The sequence below is a fragment of the Dendropsophus ebraccatus genome, chromosome 13 (genome assembly GCF_027789765.1).
Source record: "Dendropsophus ebraccatus isolate aDenEbr1 chromosome 13, aDenEbr1.pat, whole genome shotgun sequence".
Lineage (NCBI taxonomy): Eukaryota > Metazoa > Chordata > Amphibia > Anura > Hylidae > Dendropsophus > Dendropsophus ebraccatus.
The window spans coordinates 2,917,119-2,939,363 of record NC_091466.1 but is presented as its reverse complement, the minus strand read 5'-3'; the positions used below and the strand labels follow the sequence as shown (position 1 = coordinate 2,939,363).

The 22,245-nt window shown below is 45.6% G+C and overlaps 1 protein-coding gene across 3 annotated transcripts in view; it reads right to left on the bottom strand.

Moving 5' to 3' along the window:
- TRIM46 (tripartite motif containing 46) overlaps nucleotides 1–22,245 on the bottom strand; it is a 55,924-nt gene that overhangs the window by 10,386 nt on the left and 23,293 nt on the right. For all 3 annotated transcript variants that reach the window (XM_069949342.1, XM_069949341.1, XM_069949343.1), the window contains 4 exons: nucleotides 20,808–20,951; nucleotides 2,744–2,839; nucleotides 1,741–1,994; nucleotides 171–292 (listed from right to left, as the gene is read on the bottom strand). In XM_069949342.1, the coding sequence (XP_069805443.1) occupies nucleotides 171–292; nucleotides 1,741–1,994; nucleotides 2,744–2,839; nucleotides 20,808–20,951 (616 nt within the window). The remainder of the gene's footprint in view (nucleotides 1–170; nucleotides 293–1,740; nucleotides 1,995–2,743; nucleotides 2,840–20,807; nucleotides 20,952–22,245) is intronic.

The window sequence follows — 22,245 nt, the reverse complement described above, 5'->3', positions numbered from 1 at the left end:
GTGGGAAAGCAGAGTTCCAACCCCCCAGGCTCAGTGACCCACCGTGAGCCAGGAGGCAGCCCACCAGGTGAGGCCAGGGGGACAGCAGTGCCACTGTCGGCGGGAGGGATGGGCTGCCATGATGAAGATGACCCTGGAGATGAGGAAGACCCCCCACACAACACATTTACCTCTGACAAAGTTCAGCTCTGTGAGAAGCTTCAGTTCTCTACTGACGTCCAGCTTGACCGGGGGTAGAGGGGCGCAGGCTGCAGACCGGAACCCCTGGACAGAGTCTATAGCACGTATGATGCTGGGGGTAAATAATGGTGAAGATTACTGACAGGCCCTCTACCTAACACCCCCTGTATGGGCCAACATCCGGGGTCTCCACATATCTCTACAGACCCTCCCCATCCCCCATCCATGGCTAGTACCCTCTGTATGACCCTAAATACCACCAGAGGTCTCCACATGTCCCTCCCGAGCCCACCCCCCGTCCATGGCTCGTACCCCCTGTATGACCCTACAGATACCACCAGAGGTCTCCACATCTCCCTCTACACACCCCCATCAATGGCTCGTACCCTCTGTATGACCCTACATACCACCAGAGGTCTCCACATGTCACTCCACACACCCCCATCAATGGCTCGTACCCTCTGTATGACCCTACATACCACCAGAGGTCTCCACATGTCACTCCACACACCTCCATCCATGGCTCGTACCCCCTGTATGACCCTTCAGATACCACCAGGGGTCTCCACATGTCCCTCCACACCCCCTTCCCCACCTATCCATGGCTCGTACCCCCTGTATGACCCTACAGATACCACCAGAGGTGTCCACATGTCCCTTCCCAACCCGTCCATAGCTCGTACCCCCTGTATGACCCTACAGATAGCACCAGGGGTCTCCACACCCCCTCCCCCACCCATCTATGGCTCGTACCCCCTGTATGACCCTTCAGATACCACCAGGGATCTCCACATGTCCCTACACACCCCCTCCCCCACCTATCCATGGCTCGTACCCTCTGTATGACCCTACTTACCACCATGGGTCTCATCATGTCCCTACAGACACTCTACCCCCTCTGTCCATGGCTCGTACCCCCTGTATGACCCTACAGATACCCCCAGGGGTCTCCTCATGTCCCTCCACACCCCCCGTCCATGGCTCGTACCCCCTGTATGACCCTACAGATACCACCAGGGACTCCACATGTCCCTCCCAACCCCACCCCCCATCCATGGCTCGTACCCCCTGTATGACCCTACAGATACCATTAGGGGTCTCCACATGTCCCTCCTGACCCCACCCCCCATTAAAGGCTCATATCCCCTGTATGACCCTACAGATACCACCAGGGACTCCACATGTCCCTCCCGACCCCATCCCCCGTCCATGGCTTGTACCCCCTCCATGACCCTACAGATACCACCAGAGGTCTCCACATGTCCCTCCCCAACCCGTCCATCGCTAGTACCCCCTGCATGTCCCTCCTGAGCCCATCCCCCGTCCATGGTTCGTACCCCCTGTATGACCCAACAGATACCACCAGGGGTCTCCACATATCCCTCCCGACCCCACCCACTGTCCATGGCTCGTACCCCCCGTATGACCCTACAGATACCACCAGGGGTCTCCACATGTCCCTCCCGACCCCATCCCCCGTCCATGGCTTGTACCCCCTCCATGACCCTACAGATACCCCCAGGGGTCTCCACATGTTCCTCAACATCCCCCGTCTCTTACCGCTCATGTAGCTGTTTCGCTGCGAGGACAAAACATGGCTGCTCGGTTTCCTTCATCACCTCGTGGGCGTAGCTGACCAGTCCCGAATTCTCTAACAAGGACTGTCGCTCCCACACCTGAGCCTCCAGGAGGCAGCGGCGCTCACGTTGTCGCTCGGTGATGTCCCGCGTTAGTGCCACCTGCTTCTCATCCAGGGCGGAGCGCAGTGCACCGATCAACTGCAGAACCTCCTCCTGAGCTTTGGCTCCATTCAGCTGTGGGCAGGATTATGGGGGATGACCTCAATGACTCTGTGGGGTATCGGGCTGTCAGCTAAGGGGCGGAGTCACTGTGTAACTAAGTGAGGAACCTAGGGTTGGAGAGTCAAGATGTGGGAGGGGCCTAGAGTCAGGAGGTGGGAGGGGCCTAGAGTCAGGAGGAGGGAAAGGGGGCTAGAGTCAGGAGGTGGGAGGGTATAGAGAGAGGAGGTGGGAGGGGGCCTAGAGTCAGGAGGTGGGAGGGGCCTAGAGTCAGGAGGTGGGAGGGGCCTAGAGTCAGGAGGTGTGAGGGGCCTAGAGTCAGGAGGTGTGAGGGGCCTAGAGTCAGGAGGTGGGAGGGTATAGAGAGAGGAGGTGGGAGGGGTTACAGTCAGGAGGTGGGATGGAATAGAGAGGAGGTGGGAGGGGTTACAGTCAGGAGGTGGGATAGGATAGAGCGAGGAGGTGGGAGGGGCTAGAGTCAGGTGGTGGAAGGGGATAGAGTGAGGGGGTGGAGGGGTTACAGTCAGGAGGTGGTAGGGGTTACAGTCAGGAGGTGGGAGGGGATAGATTGTGGGGGTGGGTGGGGTCACAGTGAAGAGGTTGGAGGGGTTACAGTCAGGAGATGGGAGGGGTCACAGTCAGGAGGTGGGAGGATTTACAATCAGGAGGTAGCAGGCGATAGAGTGAGGGAGTGGGAGGGGTCACAGTCAGGAAGTGGGAGGGGTTATAGTAAGTGGGTGGGCTGGGTTATGGCTGTTTCTCACCTCCGTGTGTTTCATGCTCTCCTCCAGTTCACTGATTTGTCCCTGGATGAGGTGCTGGCTGCCCAGGATATAGGCGATGCTTCTACTCAGCTTATCCTGCAAGCACAGCGCAAGGGAGGAGATTACCCAGAGCGGGCACATTATAGCAGCTGCAGTGTGTATAGCTGAGCGTAAGTGCAGGCACATTAAAGCAGCAGTGTGTATAGCTGAGTGTGAGTGCAGGCATATTATAGCAGCTGCAGTGTGTATAGCTGAGCGTAAGTGCAGGCACATTAAAGCTGCAGTGTGTATAGCTGAGTGTAAGTGCAGGGACATTATAGCAGCATGTATAGGGTGAGCACTGTATAGCAGCACTCTCTGTCTGGGGAGAGAGGGGTTACAGCTCTGGAGGGATTACCTTTACAGTCCTGTCCCCTGATGTAAGCCCCAGCCTGAAGTGGATCTGCTATGATTTGGAAGGTGAGGGAGACTTCCTGGGTCAGAGTACAGGGTTAGGGTTAGACCCCGCTATGCAGATGCCCCTCCCCCACAGTACAGGGAGCTCTTACACCAAAGCAATTACTATTTTTTCCAACTGTATATATATATATATATATATATATATATAATGTGTCGTATATATATATATATATATATATATATATATACAGTTGTACCTTGGTTTAAGAGTAACTTGGTTTAAGAGCATTTTGGTTTAAGAGCTCACAGTTTTTCAAAATTGTGACTTGGTGTAAGAGCATTGCTTTGGTGTAAGAGCTCCCTGTACTGGGTGGGAGCGCGAGTGGGGGAGGGGCATGGTCTGCATAGTGGGGTATACAGCTCTGTACTCTGACCCAGGAAGTCTCCCTCACCTTACAAATCATAGCAGATCCACCTCAGGCTGGGGCTTACATCAGGGGACAGGACTGTGGAGGTAATCTCTCCATAGCTGTAACCCCTCTCTCCCCGGACAGAGAGCGCTGCATGTATGTGCCCACATCTGCCCTGCTCATTTCTACCTGCTCCCTGCAGTCTCTCCGCCCGTGTGTTTCCCATCCTCTCCATTCCTGTAAAGTAACTTATAATATCACAGATTCTGCTGTTTCTTATTGTTTCATCTGTTTTACTTGTTATTCAGAATAATAATCAGTATTTTTGGGGCGTGGAACCAATTGTCTGCATTTTAATGATTTCTTATGGGAAAATTTGCTTTGGTTTAAGAGTGGATTTGGATTACAAGCACGGACCCGGAACAAATTATGCTCGTAATCCAAGGCACCACTGTATATAGATATATATATATATATATATATATATATATATATATACACACACACACACACACACACATATATATACATACACACACACCCATACACACACCAAACAAACACACCACAGCCCTTGTGTTTCCCGTTCTCTATAACTCTGCTATAATGTGCCTGCACTTACACTCAGCTATACACACTGCTGCTATAATGTGTCAGCACTTACACTCAGCTATACACTCTGCTGCTATAATGTGCCTGCACTCACACTCAGCTATACACACTGCTGCTATAATGTGCCTGCACTTACACTCAGCTATACACACTGATGCTATAATGTGCCTGCACTTACACTCAGCTATACACTCTGCTACTATAATGTGCCTGCACTTTCACTCAGCTATACATGCTGCTACAATGTGCCTGCACTTACACTCAGCTATACACACTGCTGCTATAATGTGCCTGCACTCACACTCAGCTATACACACTGCTGCTATAACGTGCCTGCACTTACACTCAGCTATACACACTGCTGCTATAATGTGCCTGCACTCACACTCAGCTATACACACTGCTGCTATAATGTGCCTGCACTCACACTCAGCTATACACACTGCTGCTATAACGTGCCTGCACTTACACTCAGCTATACACACTGCTGCTATAATGTGCCTACACTTAGGGTACTATTACACGGAACGATAATCGGCCAAATTGGCCCGATGCGGCCGATTATCGCTCCGTGTAATAAATGCAACGATCAGCCGATGACAACGATCATCGGCTGATCGTTGATATAGGTTAGACCCTATTTTTGTCGGGCGCCGTCCGCGCACCGCTGCGTGTAATAGCGGTGCGTGGCCGGCGACTAACGATATACATTACCCATCCACGTTCCAGGGCTGCTCCTGCCGTCCGCTTCTCCCTGGGTCCCGCGCGCCCTCTAGCTTCACAGCGGCCTGTCAGCTGATAGGCCGCTCAGCCAATGACAGGCCGCGGCGGTCCCGGCCTGTGATTGGCCTGTGAGCAGCCTACCAGCTGACAGGCTGCTGTGAAGCTAGAGCGCGCACGGGACCCCGGGGAAGCGGACGGCAGGAGCAGCCCTGGAACATGGATGGGTAATGTATGCCATTTTAGCAAGGGCTGCAAGGACATCGGTAACGATCGGTATTCCCTCCCATCGGCCCATGTAATACCACCCTTACACTCAGCTATACACACTGCTGCTATTATGTGTCTGCACTCACACTCAGTGATACACACACTCCTGTATAGGAAAATTTCTGTCACTGTCCTCCTGCACAGCTCTATGATTCTTACTTCCTGATTGGTCCATGCTATACACACCCCCTTCCCCACTGCTGTCATGTGACCACACAGACCTCTGACAGCAGCCCTGCTTTTCTATTCTAGCCTGTTGTACTACACTACTGCATTATGGGGATCAGCAGCTCCATCCTGTACCTACAAGCTGCTGCTGCTGTGCTATCAGGGTTATACAATTACTATACATTATACACCACATGCTGCTATATTGTACAGTAACTTATATATCACATATCCAGCTGCTGCTGTGTTATCAGGGTTATACAGTTACTATACATTATATAGCACATGCTACTATACTATACAGTAACGTATATATCACATATCCGGCTGCTGTGTTATCAGGGTTATACAGTTACTATACATTATACACCACATGCTGCTATACTGTACAGTAACTTATATATCACATATCCAGCTGCTGTGTAATCAGGGTTATACAGTTACTATACATTATATAGCACATGCTACTATACTATACAGTAACGTATATATCACATATCCAGCTGCTGCAGTGTTATCAGGGTTACACAGTTACTATACATTATACACCACATGCTGATTGCTATACTGTACAGTAACTTATATATCACATATCCAGCTGCTGTGTTATCAGGGTTATACAGTTACTATACATTATATACCACATGCTGCTATACTGGACAGTAACTTGTATATCACATATCCAGCTGCAGTGTTATCAGGGTTATACAGTTACTATACATTATACACCACATGCTGCTATACTGTACAGTAACTTATAGATCACATATCCAGCTGCTGCTGTGTTATCAGGGTTATACAGTTACTATACATTATATACCACATGCTGCTATACTGTACAGTAACTTATATATCACATATCCAGCTGCTGTGTTATCAGGGTTATACAGTTACTATACATTATATACCACATGCTGCTATACTGTACAGTAACTTATATATCACATATCCAGCTGCTGTGTTATCAGGGTTATACGGTTACTATATATTATATACCACATGCTGCTATACTGTACAGTAACTTATATTTCACATATCCAGCTGCTGCTGTGTTATCAGGGTTATACAGTTACTATACATTATACACCACATGCTGCTATACTATACAGTAACTTATATTTCACATATCCAGCTGCTGCAGTGTTATCAGGGTTATACAGTTACTATACATTATACACCACATGCTGATTGCTATACTGTACAGTAACTTATATATCACATATCCAGCTGCTGTGTTATCAGGGTTATACAGTTACTATACATTATATACCACATGCTGCTGTACTGTACAGTAACTTATATATCACATATCCAGCTGCTGTGCTATCAGGGTTATACAGTTACTATACATTATACACCACATGCTGCTATACTGTACAGTAACTTATATATCACATATCCAGCTGCTGCTGTGTTATCAGGGTTATACAGTTACTATACATTATATACCACATGCTGCTATACTATACAGTAACATATATCACATATCCAGCTGCTGTGCTATCAGGGTTATACAGTTACTATACATTATATACCACATGCTGATTGCTATACTGTACAGTAACTTATATATCACATATCCAGCTGCTGCTGTGTTATCAGGGTTATACAGTTACTATACATGATATACCACATGCTGATTGCTATAATGTACAGTAACTTATATATCACATATCCAGCTGCTGTGTTATCAGGGTTATACAGTTACTATACATTATATACCACATGCTGCTATACTGTACAGTAACTTATATATTACATATCCAGCTGCTGTGTTATCAGGGTTATACAGTTACTATACATTATATACCACATGCTGCTGTACTGTACAGTAACTTATATATCACATATCCAGCTGCTGCAGTGTTATCAGGGTTATACAGTTACTATGCATTATACACCACATGCTGATTGCTATACTGTACAGTAACTTATATATCACATATCCAGCTGCTGCTGTGTTATCAGGGTTATACAGTTACTATACATTATATACCACATGCTGCTATACTATACAGTAACATATATCACATATCCAGCTGCTGTGCTATCAGGGTTATACAGTTACTATACATTATATACCACATGCTGCTATACTGTACAGTAACTTATATATCACATATCCAGCTGCTATGTTATCAGGGTTATACAGTTACTATACATTATATACCACATGCTGCTATACTGTACAGTAACTTATATATCACATATCCAGCTGCTGCAGTGTTATCAGGGTTATACAGTTACTATACATTATACACCACATGCTGATTGCTATACTGTACAGTAACTTATATATCACATATCCAGCTGCTGTGTTATCAGGGTTATACAGTTACTATACATTATATACCACATGCTGATTGCTATACTGTACAGTAACTTATAGATCACATATCCAGCTGCTGTGTTATCAGGGTTATGCAGTTACTATACATTATATACCACATGCTGCTATACTGCACAGTAACTTATATATCACATATCCAGCTGCTGTGTTATCAGGGTTATACAGTTACTATACATTATATACCACATGCTGCTAGACTGTACAGTAACTTATATATCACATATCCAGCTGCTGTGTTATCTGGGTTATACAGTTACTATACATTATACACCACATGCTGATTGCTATACTGTACAGTAACTTATATATCACATATCCAGCTGCTGTGTTATCAGGGTTATACAGTTACTATACATTATATACCACATGCTGCTATACTGTACAGTAACTTATATATCACATATCCAGCTGCTGTGTTATCAGGGTTATACAGTTACTATACATTATATACCACATGCTGCTATACTGTACAGTAACTTATATATCACATATCCAGCTGCTGCTTTGTTATCAGGGTTATACAGTTACTATACATTATATACCACATGCTGCTATACTGTACAGTAACTTATATATCACATATCCAGCTGCTGCTTTGTTATCAGGGTTATACAGTTACTATACATTATATACCACATGCTGCTATACTGTACAGTAACTTATATATCACATATCCAGCTGCTGTGTTATCAGGGTTATACAGTTACTATACATTATATACCACATGCTGCTATACTGTACAGTAACTTATATATCACATATCCAGCTGCTGTGTTATCAGGGTTATACAGTTACTATACATTATATACCACATGCTGCTATACTGTACAGTAACTTATATATCACATATCCAGCTGCTGTGTTATCAGGGTTATACAGTTACTATACATTATATACCACATGCTGCTGTACTGTACAGTAACTTATATATCACATATCCAGCTGCTGTGTTATCAGGGTTATACAGTTACTATACATTATATACCACATGCTGCTGTACTGTACAGTAACTTATATATCACATATCCAGCTGCTGTGTTATCAGGGTTATACAGTTACTATACATTATATACCACATGCTGCTATACTGTACAGTAACTTATATATCACATATCCAGCTGCTGTGTTATCAGGGTTATACAGTTACTATACATTATATACCACATGCTGCTATACTGTACAGTAACTTATATATCACATATCCAGCTGCTGTGTTATCAGGGTTATACAGTTACTATACATTATATACCACATGCTGCTGTACTGTACAGTAACTTATATATCACATATCCAGCTGCTGTGTTATCAGGGTTATACAGTTACTATACATTATATACCACATGCTGCTATACTGTACAGTAACTTATATATCACATATCCAGCTGCTGTGTTATCAGGGTTATACAGTTACTATACATTATATACCACATGCTGCTGTACTGTACAGTAACTTATATATCACATATCCAGCTGCTGCTGTGTTATCAGGGTTATACAGTTACTATACATTATATACCACATGCTGCTATACTATACAGTAACTTATAATATCACAGATTCTGCTGCTTCTCATTGTTTCATCTCTTCTACATGTTATTCAGGATAATAATCAGTATATTTGGGGGGGTGGAACCAATTGTCTGCAGATCAGTGATTTCTTATGGGAACATTTGCTTTGGTGTAAGAGTGATTTGGATTACAAGATCCGTCCCGGAACGGATTATACTCCTAATCCAAGGCACCACTGTGTATGTATGTATCTATCTCCTATCTATCTCCTATCTATCTATCTATCTATCTATCTATCTATCTATCTCCTATCTATCTATCTATCTATCTATCTATCTATCTATCTATCTCCTATCTATCTATCTATCTATCTATCTATCTATCTCCTATCTCCTATCTATCTATCTCCTATCTATCTATCTATCTATCTATCTATCTATCTATCTCCTATCTATCTATCTATCTATCTATCTATCTATCTATATATCTCCTATCTATCTATCTATCTATCTATCTATCTATCTATCTATCTATCTATCTCCTATCTATCTATCTATCTATCTATCTATCTATCTATATATCTCCTATCTATCTATCTCCTACCTATCTATTTATCTATCTATCTCCTATCTATCTATCTCCTATCTATCTATCTATCTCCTATATATCTATCTATCTACTATCTATCTATCTATCTATCTATCTATCTATCTATCTATCTATCTCCTATCTATCTATCTATCTATCTATCTATCTATCTATCTATCTATCTCCTATATATCTATCTCCTATATATCTATCTATCTACTATCTATCTATCTATCTATCTATCTATCTATCTATCTATCTATCTATCTATCTCCTATCTATCTATCTCCTATCTATCTATCTATCTATCTATCTATCTCCTATCTATCTATCTATCTATCTATCTATCTATCTTCTATCTATCTATCTATCTATCTATCTATCTATCTATCTATCTCCTATCTATCTATCTATCTATCTATCTATCTATCTATCTTCTATCTATCTATCTCCTATCTATCTATCTATCTATCTATCTATCTCCTATCTATCTATCTATCTATCTATCTATCTATCTATCTATCTATCTATCTCCTATCTATCTATCTATCTATCTATCTATCTATCTATCTATCTATAAAGAAGCAAATTGAGCAGCACAGCAATAGAATTTGGCGGTGCCAGCGGAGGGTCCTGACCAAGGATTCCAACGATATATAACGGTAAACTCCACAGCACTCAGGTTCAAGGTGAACAAAAAGGTGAATTTATTTGTGCATAAATACAGCAATCCAGACGCAACGTTTCGGAGGCTTCACGCCGCCATTCTCACGCTTGAGAATGGCGGCGTGAAGCCTCCGAAACGTTGCGTCTGGATTGCTGTATTTATGCACAAATAAATTCACCTTTTTGTTCACCTTGAACCTGAGTGCTGTGGAGTTTACCGTTATATATCTATCTATCTATCTATCTATCTATCTATTTATCTATCTATCTCCTATCTATCTATCTATCTATCTATCTATCTATCTATCTATCTATCTATCTATCTCCTATCTATCTCCTATCTATCTATCTATCTATCTCCTATCTATCTATCTATCTATCTATCTATCTATCTCCTATCTATCTATCTATCTATCTATCTATCTATCTATCTATCTATCTCCTATCTATCTATCTATCTCAGGCAAGGAAAGCCATAAAAGATGCCACCATCAGACAGAATCCAGAGACCCTCTATGCCGACTTTACTTATAAAGAGCCAATTAGGAGGAAAACGGATGTGGTCTTCTTCACCGAGCAGCCCAATGCCTGGAACAAAGCCTTCTGCAACCATTATGATAACATCTCAAAGTGTGGCATCAACCGGGGCCGGCAGATCAGGGTAAAGGAAACTGGGGATGAGGAGGACACAGTACTCACCATAACCCTCTATAACACTGGCACCATCATGGTACAAGGAACTGAGGATAACCTCTATAACACTGGCACCATCATGGTACAAGGAACTGAGGATAACCTCTATAACACTGGCACCATCATGGTACAAAGAACTGAGGATAACCTCTATAACACTGGCACCATCATGGTACACGGTACTCACCATAAACCTCTATAACACTGGCACCATCATGGTACAAGGCACTGAGGATAACCTCTATAACACTGGCACCATCATGGTACAAAGAACTGAGGATAACCTCTATAACACTGGCACCATCATAGTACAAAGAACTGAGGATAACCTCTATAACACTGGCACCATCATGGTACACGGTACTCACCATAAACCTCTATAACACTGGCACCATCATGGTACAAGGCACTGAGGATAACCTCTATAACACTGGCACCATCATGGTACACGGTACTCACCATAAACCTCTATAACACTGGCACCATCATGGTACAAGGCACTGAGGATAACCTCTATAACACTGGCACCATCATGGTACAAGGCACTGAGGATAACCTCTATAACACTGGCACCATCATGGTACAAGGCACTGAGGATAACCTCTATAACACTGGCACCATCATGGTACAAGGCACTGAGGATAACCTCTATAACACTGGCACCATCATGGTACATGGTACTCACCATAAACCTCTATAACACTGGCACCATCATGGTACACGGTACTCACCATAAACCTCTATAACACTGGCACCATCATGGTACAAGGCACTGAGGATAACCTCTGTAACACTGGCACCATCATGGTACAAGGCACTGAGGATAACCTCTATAACACTGGCACCATCATGGTACACGGTACTCACCATAAACCTCTATAACACTGGCACCATCATGGTACAAGGCACTGAGGATAACCTCTATAACACTGGCACCATCATGGTACACGGTACTCACCATAAACCTCTATAACACTGGCACCATCATGGTACAAGGCACTGAGGATAACCTCTATAACAGTGGCACCATCATGGTACAAGGCACTGAGGATAACCTCTATAACACTGGCACCATCATGGTACAAGGCACTGAGGATAACCTCTATAACACTGGCACCATCATGGTACAAGGCACTGAGGATAACCTCTATAACACTGGCACCATCATGGTACAAGGCACTGAGGATAACCTCTATAACACTGGCACCATCATGGTACAAGGCACTGAGGATAACCTCTATAACACTGGCACCATCATGGTACAAGGCACTGAGGATAACCTCTATAACACTGGCACCATCATGGTACAAGGCACTGAGGATAACCTCTATAACACTGGCACCATCATGGTACAAGGCACTGAGGATAACCTCTATAACACTGGCACCATCATGGTACAAGGCACTGAGGATAACCTCTATAACACTGGCACCATCATGGTACAAGGCACTGAGGATAACCTCTATAACACTGGCACCATCATGGTACAAGGCACTGAGGATAACCTCTATAACACTGGCACCATCATGGTACAAGGCACTGAGGATAACCTCTATAACACTGGCACCATCATGGTACAAGGCACTGAGGATAACCTCTATAACACTGGCACCATCATGGTACAAGGCACTGAGGATAACCTCTATAACACTGGCACCATCATGGTACAAGGCACTGAGGATAACCTCTATAACACTGGTACCATCATGGTACAAGGCACTGAGGATAACCTCACTCAGTTTGAAAGAACATTTCCTGATATTAAAAACGAAGCTCAAAAACAGAAGCAAGAGCAAAAACCAGAGACAGTCCCCAAGGACCCCCCTGTGTCTGTAGGTGAGGATGCTTCCCACCCAACACCCAACATTCTCAGAGACTGCTTATCTCAATTGGAGAGAGACTTTGTACAGTTCAAGGAGGAACTTCAAAGAAACCAAAGTGACAAAAATGCAAACGACAAAGCACTTAATGAAATAAACAAAGTGAAATGTGAATTCACAGCAGCTCTAGGAGAAATGCAATGTAAAGTACAAGCCCTCCAACAAGAAAACATCAAGCTACAACAGGAGATAACAGATCTAAAGAGACAAATCCAGAACCAGGACGGGGGCCCAGGGGGGAGCACAGGCACAATGGCAGCCAGCATCCAGGACTTTATATCAGAGATCCGGAACAGACCAACAACACCAGAAATAAATGTGACCAACCAACGGCGGACTGATCCAGATGGAGACACACCAACAACACCAGAAATAAATGTGACCATACCAACCAACGGCGGACTGATCCAGATGGGGACAGAGCCAACAACTATCAGACATAAATGTAACCACACCAACCAACGGCGGACTGATCTAGATGGGGACAGAGCCAACAACTATCAGACATAAATGTAACCATACCAACCAACGGCGGACTGATCCAGATGGAGACAGAGCCAACATCAGACATAAATGTGACCATACCAACCAACGGCGGACTGATCCAGATGGAGACAGAGCCAACATCAGACATAAATGTGACCATACCAACCAACGGCGGACTGATCCAGATGGAGACAGAGCCAACATCAAACATAAATGTGACCACACCAACCAACAGCGGACTGATCCAGATGGAGACAGAGCCAACAACTATCAGAGCCGCTAGCACAGACCAGCACAAAGACCAAGTGGCACCCAGGAAACCATACAGCAAGCAGCCCGTAAGCCCCAACGCGGGGACACTGATACCGTACTAATCATAGACTCTAATGGGAAATACCTTAACATGAGGCGACTTTTCCCCAAAATTAGGGTTAAGAAAATTAATTGTGCAACCATCTTACAAGTCACAGCAGTTATCAATGAACCCCACTTTACCAACCCAACCAATCTAGTCATACATACAGGTACAAACAATCTCCAAGACCAGCAGCAACAAATTGCTGAACAGCTGACCCAGCTGGCAAAAACTGCACAAAAGAAGTTCCCGACCAGTAAAATAATAGTGTCCACCCTGCTGCCTAGAAAGGATGTGGCCAGCGATACCATCCAGACCATTAACAACGACCTAGCAGCTAAGATCAGCTCAGTGCCAAACATCACCCTGGCACAACACCCCAACATCAACCACCGCCACCTATACGACAGCAAACACCTCAACAAGCAAGGGGTCAGCCTCCTGGCCAAAGAAATCAAGGACATTGTACTAAACAGAACCCCCCGTCCTAGACCCCACACAGGCCAAACCAGAGACAACAGGGAAACGCCACCAACAACCCAAACACCTCAAGCATCATGTGCTACACCACAAACTGGAAACATGGCCCCATACCCCAAATCAGACCACCAAAGGCAAAAACCATGGAGAAAACCACCTGCCTCACACCGAGAAATAAAGAGCAGAGACCTAGACGAGATAAAGACCCTGCTCAGAACCCTTAGTAGGATACTCATGTGACTGGACAACACAAGCCTTGTCTACCATGCCAGAACCAGTCAGACCCCCAGCCCGCCCTACACATCCAGCTCATTACAAGGTATACAGACCCCCTATGACATCCTTTATTATCAGCAGTTGGAACATCCAAGGTCTGAACGCTTCAGCCTTTTGATGTAAAGTAAACGATCCGGACTTCACCCAGAGTCTGGAAAATAGTGACATCCAAATCCTCCTAGAAACCTGGACTAAAGCAGAGAGTGAGTCCCTGGTGCCCACTGGATACAGGGAAATCTCCGTCCCGGCCCTAAAAAACAAAACCACCAAACTAGGCCGCTGTTCAGGAGGAATACTAGTGTGGTACAAAGCGGAGTTCCATCAGCAGATCAGACCGGTGAAGCGAGGAGACAGCCACATCTGGATTAGAATAGACCGCTCCATCCTCACCGCCCAATCTGACATCTACCTATGCGCTGCCTACATACCACCGCCAGAGTCCCCTTACCACAACCCTGAAACCTTCGAAATCCTGCAAAGGGAAGCCGCCCACTATCAAACCCGCGGAAAAGTCCTCATCATTGGAGATCTCAATGCCAGAACAGGTAGGGAAAGAGACTACCTGACCGCAGACGGAAACATCTATATATATGGGGCAGAGACTGAATGTGATAGCTCAGTACACATGGAGAGGAACAGCTATGACAGCACAGTGAACAAGAGCGGCAAAAAATTGTTGAATCTCTGCCGAAGTTTGGGGCTCCACATCCTCAATGGTCGCACCAAGGGAGACTCCCTAGGAAGGACTACCTTAAACTCCCATGTGGGCAGCAGTGTAGTGGACTACGCCATCACAGACATGGACCATTCAGACATTGGGGCCTTCATAGTCAATCCACAATCACACCTGTCGGACCATAACCAGATAGTCCTTTATATTAAGTCCACAAACAAACCACCGGGACAAAAACCCCATCAGGCCGGACTTTTCCCATTACATCCATCCTACAAGTGGTCCAAGAGGTCGGCTCTCAAGTATAAAGAGATACACACTGAACCACAAATCCAAGGGATGCTCAACAACCTTAACAACAAGGTGTACCAGAGTAACCCAGAAGGAGTGGACCAAGCGGTAAGGGATCTTAATAATATATTCTACACCATGGCAGAAATGGCTGACCTGCAAAAGAGTAGCCACAAGAAGACAAAAGAAAAAAATCCTAGCGCTTGGTTTGATAAGGAGTGCAAAGGTGTACGGAAGACCCTAAGATCGGCCTCAAATAAAAAGCACAGGGACCCCAACAACACCAAACTGCGGGAGGCCTATGACACAATACAAAGGCAATACAAAACCCTTCTCAGAAGGAAAAAACAGGAGTACACCTTAACCAAGCTCACCCAGCTCCAAGACGCCCTCCAAGAAAACTCCTTCTGGGAACTATGGAACCACCTGGGCACAAAGGGGAAGAAAAACACCCTCCACATTCAGAGTGGCAACATCTGGCTCCAATATTTCAAAAACCTCTATGGAGACATCCCGAAAGAGGAACGGAACCCGGACCAAGAACAAATTATATCAAAACTGAAGACCATGGAGGAGATACTGAAGGACTTCCAAAACCCTCTGGATTCACCTATAACACCGCAGGAGATTTCAGAGAGACTATCAACTATAAGGTGTAAGAAAGCCAGCGGTACTGACGGCATCCCCCCCGAAATGATCAAGTACAGCCCACCAGCAATACAGGCGGCCATAGCAAAACTGTACAACATTGTGCTGAGCTCTGGCTACTTCCCTCGTGCCTGGAACCAAGGTGTCATAACCCCAATACACAAGAGCGGGGACAGGTACGACCCGGCCAACTATCGGGGGGTATGTGTCAGCAGCAACCTGGGGAAACTCTTCAACAACATCCTGAACCAGAGAATCCTCAGCTTCCTCACCCAGCACAATATCCTCAGCAAAAGCCAAGCAGGGTTCATGCCGAACCACCGCACCACGGACCATGTCTATACCCTGCACCGCCTGATCCAGAGCCACGTCCACACCCTGCATCACCGCACCACGGACCATGTCTATACCCTGCACCGCCTCATCCAAAGCCACGTCCACACCTTGCATCACCGCACCATGGACCATGTCTATACCCTGCACCCCCTCATCCAGAGCCACGTCCACACCCTGCATCACCGCACCACGGACCATGTCTATACCCTGCACCGCCTCATCCAGAGCCACGTCCACACCCTGCATCACCGCACCACGGACCATGTCTATACCCTGCACCGCCTCATCCAGAGCCACGTCCACAACACAAAGAAAGGAAAAATATACGCCTGTTTTGTGGACTTCAAAAAGGCTTTCGATTCGGTGTGGCACCCAGGATTGCTTCTAAAATTGCTGGAGAGTGGAATAGGGGGAAAGACCTATGATGTTATCAAAAGTTCCTACACTGGGAACCAATGCTGCGTGAAGGTAAATGGGAAGAGAACGGCTTATTTCCAGCAGAGCCGAGGAGTCAGGCAGGGCTGCTGCCTCAGCCCAACACTCTTCAACATTTATATCAATGAGCTAGCAGTAGCCCTGGAGTCCTCCCCAACACCAGGTCTCACCCTCCATGACACCGAGGTGAAATTCCTTCTGTATGCGGATGACCTTCTCCTCCTATCATCATCTGAGAAAGGTCTCCAAGACAAACTAGCCATCCTGGAGAAGTTCAGCACCACATGGGCTCTACCCATCAACCTCAAAAAGACCAACACTGTGGTGTTCCAGAGAAGGAAAACAAAGTCAGCCGGGTCCCCTCCCTTCACGCTACACAACCAGCCCCTTACAGCCACCAGCAGCTACACCTACCTGGGCCCCCACCTATATACTACACAACCAGCCCCTTACAGCCACCAGCAGCTACACCTACCTGGGCCCCCACCTATATACTACACAACCAGCCCCTTACAGCCACCAGCAGCTACACCTACCTGGGCCTGATAATAGAACAGACGGGGAGCTTCAAATCTGCCATCGAGATGCTGAGAGACAAAGCCTGCAAAACCTTCTACACCATCAGAAGACAATTCTACCACCTTAAGCCACCTGTCAGGGTTTGGCTTAAAATCTTTGACTCCATTATTGCACCAATTCTCCTGTATGGCAGCGAGGTCTGGGGTCCTCACACATACCCCGACTGGTCAAAATGGGATTCCAGCCCAACGGAAATCTTCCATCTGGAGTTCTGTAAGCATCTCCTCCAGGTCCATCGGAGCACCTCTAACTGTGCCTGTAGAGCAGAGCTGGGCAGATTCCCCCTACACCTAACTATCCAGAAGAGGGCGCTGTCATTCTGGGGTCACCTACATGGTAGTAGTGAAGGTTCCTATCACCATAAAGCCTTGCTACACCAAGGGGCCCCAGGCAAAGCAGAGCCCCAAAACATACCCTCTGGAACCCAGCCCAACCAGACAATCCCACCATACCAGCTCACAAAAGCCGGGATCAGGAACACAATAACCAGGAGACAAGAAGACTACGTCCAAGAATGGAGGGAGGAGGTCAGGGCATCCCAGAAGCTGGCCGTGTACCAGAGCCTGCAGAGGGAATACAGACTGGCCCCATATCTGGAGGAGCTTCCCAACCCCAGAGACCGGAAGATCCTGAGCCGCTACAGACTGAGCGCCCACAACCTGGCCATTGAAACTGGGCGGCACCGACAGAGCTACATCCCCAGGGAGAGCCGACTGTGCCAGCAGTGCGACCAGGAGGCCATGGAGGACGAGGCCCACTTCCTGCTACACTGCTCCAAATACTCAGCAGTGAGGGACACTCACTATAGGAGACTCTCCAACCTCCTCCCAGGCTTCTCCACCATGGAGGAGGAAGAGAAACTACCCATCCTGCTGGGGGAAGAAGAGACCACAGCGACTATAGTGGCACAATACGTCACTGCCTGCCATAGACTGAGAGGAGCGTGATACGTCATGGACTCCAATACCCCAACCCCGATAGGTCATGGACTCCGATACCCCGACCCTGAATGTATCCCCCCCCCCACCACCACCATGATACATCATGAACCCCTGTACACCGACCCCGGGTGAATCCCATTTCCTCAACCCCCTATTCTCCCCATGCTTTGGCAATGCTAATGTGTAACTTGGACCTGCCAATAAAGCTTTTTTGATTTGATTTGATTTGATTTATCTATCTCCTATCTATCTATCTATCTATCTATCTATCTATCTATCTATCTATCTCCTATCTATCTATCTATCTATCTCCTATCTATCTATCTATCTATCTATCTATCTATCTATCTATCTATCTATCTCCTATCTATCTATCTCCTATCTATCTCCTATCTATCTATCTATCTATCTATCTATCTATCTATCTATCTATCTATCTATCTATCTATCTATCTCCTATCTCCTATCTATCTATCTATCTATCTATCTATCTATCTCCTATCTATCTCCTATCTATCTATCTATCTCCTATCTATCTCCTATCTATCTATCTATCTATCTATCTATCTATCTCCTATCTATCTATCTCCTATCTATCTATCTCCTATCTATCTTCTATCTATCTATCTATCTATCTATCTATCTATCTATCTCCTATCTATCTATCTCCTATCTATCTCCTATCTATCTCCTATCTATTCTATCTCCTATCTATCTATCTCCTATCTATCTCCTATCTATCTATCTATCTCCTATCTATCTATCTCCTATCTATCTCCTATCTATCTATCTCCTATCTATCTATCTCCTATCTATCTCCTATCTATCTATCTATCTATCTATCTATCTATCTCCTATCTATCTTCTATCTATCCATCTTCTATCTGTCTCCTATCTATCTATCTCCTATCTATCTATCTTCTATCTATCTCCTATCTATCTATCTATCTATCTATCTATCTATCTATCTCCTATCTATCTCCTATCTATCTATCTCCTATCTATCTCCTATCTATCTATCTATCTATCTATCTATCTATCTATCTATCTATCTATCTATCTATCTATCTCCTATCTATCTATCTATCTATTTCCTATCTATCTATCTATCTCCTATCTATCTATCTATCTATCTATCTAACTATCTATCTCCTATCTATCTATCTATCTATCTATCTATCTCCTATCTATCTATCTCCTATCTATCTCCTATCTATCTATCTATCTATCTATCTATCTATCTATCTATCTATCTATCTCCTATCTATCTATCTCCTATCTATCTCCTATCTATCTATCTATCTATCTATCTATCTATCTATCTATCTATCTCCTATCTATCTATCTCCTATCTATCTCCTATCTATCTATCTATCTATCTTCTATCTATCTATCTTCTATCTATCTTCTATCTATCTATCTTCTATCTATCTCCTATCTATCAATATCCTATCTATCTATCTATCTTCTATCTATCTCCTATCTATCAATATCCTATCTATCTATCTCCTATCTATCTCCTATCTATCTATCTATCTATGTATCTATCTATCTTTCTATCTATCTCCTATCTATCTATCTATCTATCTATCTATCTATCTATCTACCTACCTATCTCCTATCTATCTATCTATCTCCTATCTATCTATCTATCTATCTATCTATCTATCTATCTCCTATCTATCTATCTCCTATCTATCTATCTCCTATCTATCTATCTATCTCCTATCTATCTATCTCCTATCTATCTATCTATCTCCTATCTATCTATCTATCTCCTATCTATCTATCTCCTATCTATCTATCTCCTATCTATCTATCTATCTCCTATCTATCTATCTCCTATCTATCTATCTATCTATCTATCTATCTATCTATCTCCCATTTTAGTGTAATGTCGCCATCCAGTGGTGGTTTGCGGTGACACGGTTATGACCTTATAATTATGTTAGTGTTATGTCGCCATCCAGTGGTGGTTTGCGGTGACACGGTTATGACCTTATAATTATGTTAGTGTTATGTCGCCATCTAGTGGTGGTTTGCGGTGACACGGTTATGACCTTATAATTATGTTAGTGTAATGTCGCCATCCAGTGGTGGTTTGCGGTGACACGGTTATGACCTTATAATTATGTTAGTGTTATGTCGCCATCCAGTGGTGGTTTGCGGTGACACGGTTATGACCTTATAATTATGTTAGTGTTATGTCGCCATCCAGTGGTGGTTTGTGGTTATGATCACCTACATGCGGCAATGATGGGGGGTTTTCCTGCATCTTTATTATCATATAGTCGCTCACCTTTAGGGCCTGGTAGGCGCTGATAATCGGAGTGATCTTGTGCCCGCTGTGGGTCCGTCGCACCCGACAGATCTGACATACCAATCGCTGACAGGTCTTACAGTAAAGCATCACCTCCTCCTTGTGATCTGGACACATCAGACCCTGCAGAAATGCAAGAGGTCAAGGTTTCCCTCAGGGTTAGGCTCTCAATCAAGGTCAGGGTCTTTTCCCTATGGTCAGGGTCTTCACCCCTTGGTACAGGTGTCAGGGATTCCCCAGGGTCAGGTGGTCAGGGTCTTTTCCACCAGGGTCTGGTAGTCAGGGATTCCCCAGGGGCAGGCGGTCAGGGTCCTCTCCCCAGGGTCTGGTAGTCAGGGATTCCCCAGGGGCAGGAGGTCATGGTCCTCTCCCCTGGGTCAGGCAGTCAGGGTCCTCTTCCCCCGGTAAGCCGGTCAGAGTCTTATCCCTTGGGGTCCAGCAGTCAGGGTCCTCTCCCCTGGGTCAGGTGGTCAGGGATTCCCCCAGGTCACGAGGTCAGGGTCCCCTCCCCCCAGTAAGCTGGTCAGAGTTTTATCCCTCGGGTCCGGCGATCAGGGTCCTCTCCCCTGGGTCAGGCGCTAAGGGATTCCCCCAGGTCAGGCTGTCAGGATCCCCTCCCCTGGGTCAGGCGGTCAGGGATTCCCCCGGGTCAGGAGGTCAGGGTTCCCCGCATGGGACAGGCAGTCAGGGATTCCCCCAGGTCAGGCGGTCAGGGTCCCCTCCCCCGGTAAGCTGGTCAGAGTCTTAACCCCTGGGTACGGAGGTCGGGGTCCCCTCCCCTGCGTCTAGTGGTCAGGGTCCTTTTTCCTGGGTCAGGAGGTCAGGGATTCCTCCAGGTCAGGTGGTATGTAGGTATGTATATATATATATATATATATATATATATATATGTATATTTATATATATTTATATGTGTGTGTTCACAACAAGGGTCCCCTCCCCTGGGTCAGGTGGTTGGGGTCCCCTCGCCTGTGTCAGGTGCTCAGGGTCCCCTCCCCCGGTAAGCAGGTCAGAGTCTTATCCCTCAAGTCCAGAGGTCGGGGTTCCCTCCCTTAGGTCAGGGTCCCTTCTCCTGGGTCAGGAGGTCAGGGATTCCCCCAGGTCAGGTGGTCGGTCCTCTCCCCTGTGTCAGGTGCTCAGTAGTGATGAGCGAGTAGGAGCAGGAGCAACAGTAACCAACATGGAGGCCAGGCAGGAGCAACAGTAACCAACATGGAGGCCAGGCAGGAGCAACAGTAACCAACATGGAGGCAAGGGCAGGCACACCAGTAGTCTACATGGAGGCAAGGGCAGGCACACCAGTAGTCAACATGGAGGCAAGGGCAGGCACACCAGTAGTCAACATGGAGGCAAGGGCAGGCACACCAGTAGTCAACATGGAGGCAAGGGCAGGCACACCAGTAGTCAACATGGAGGC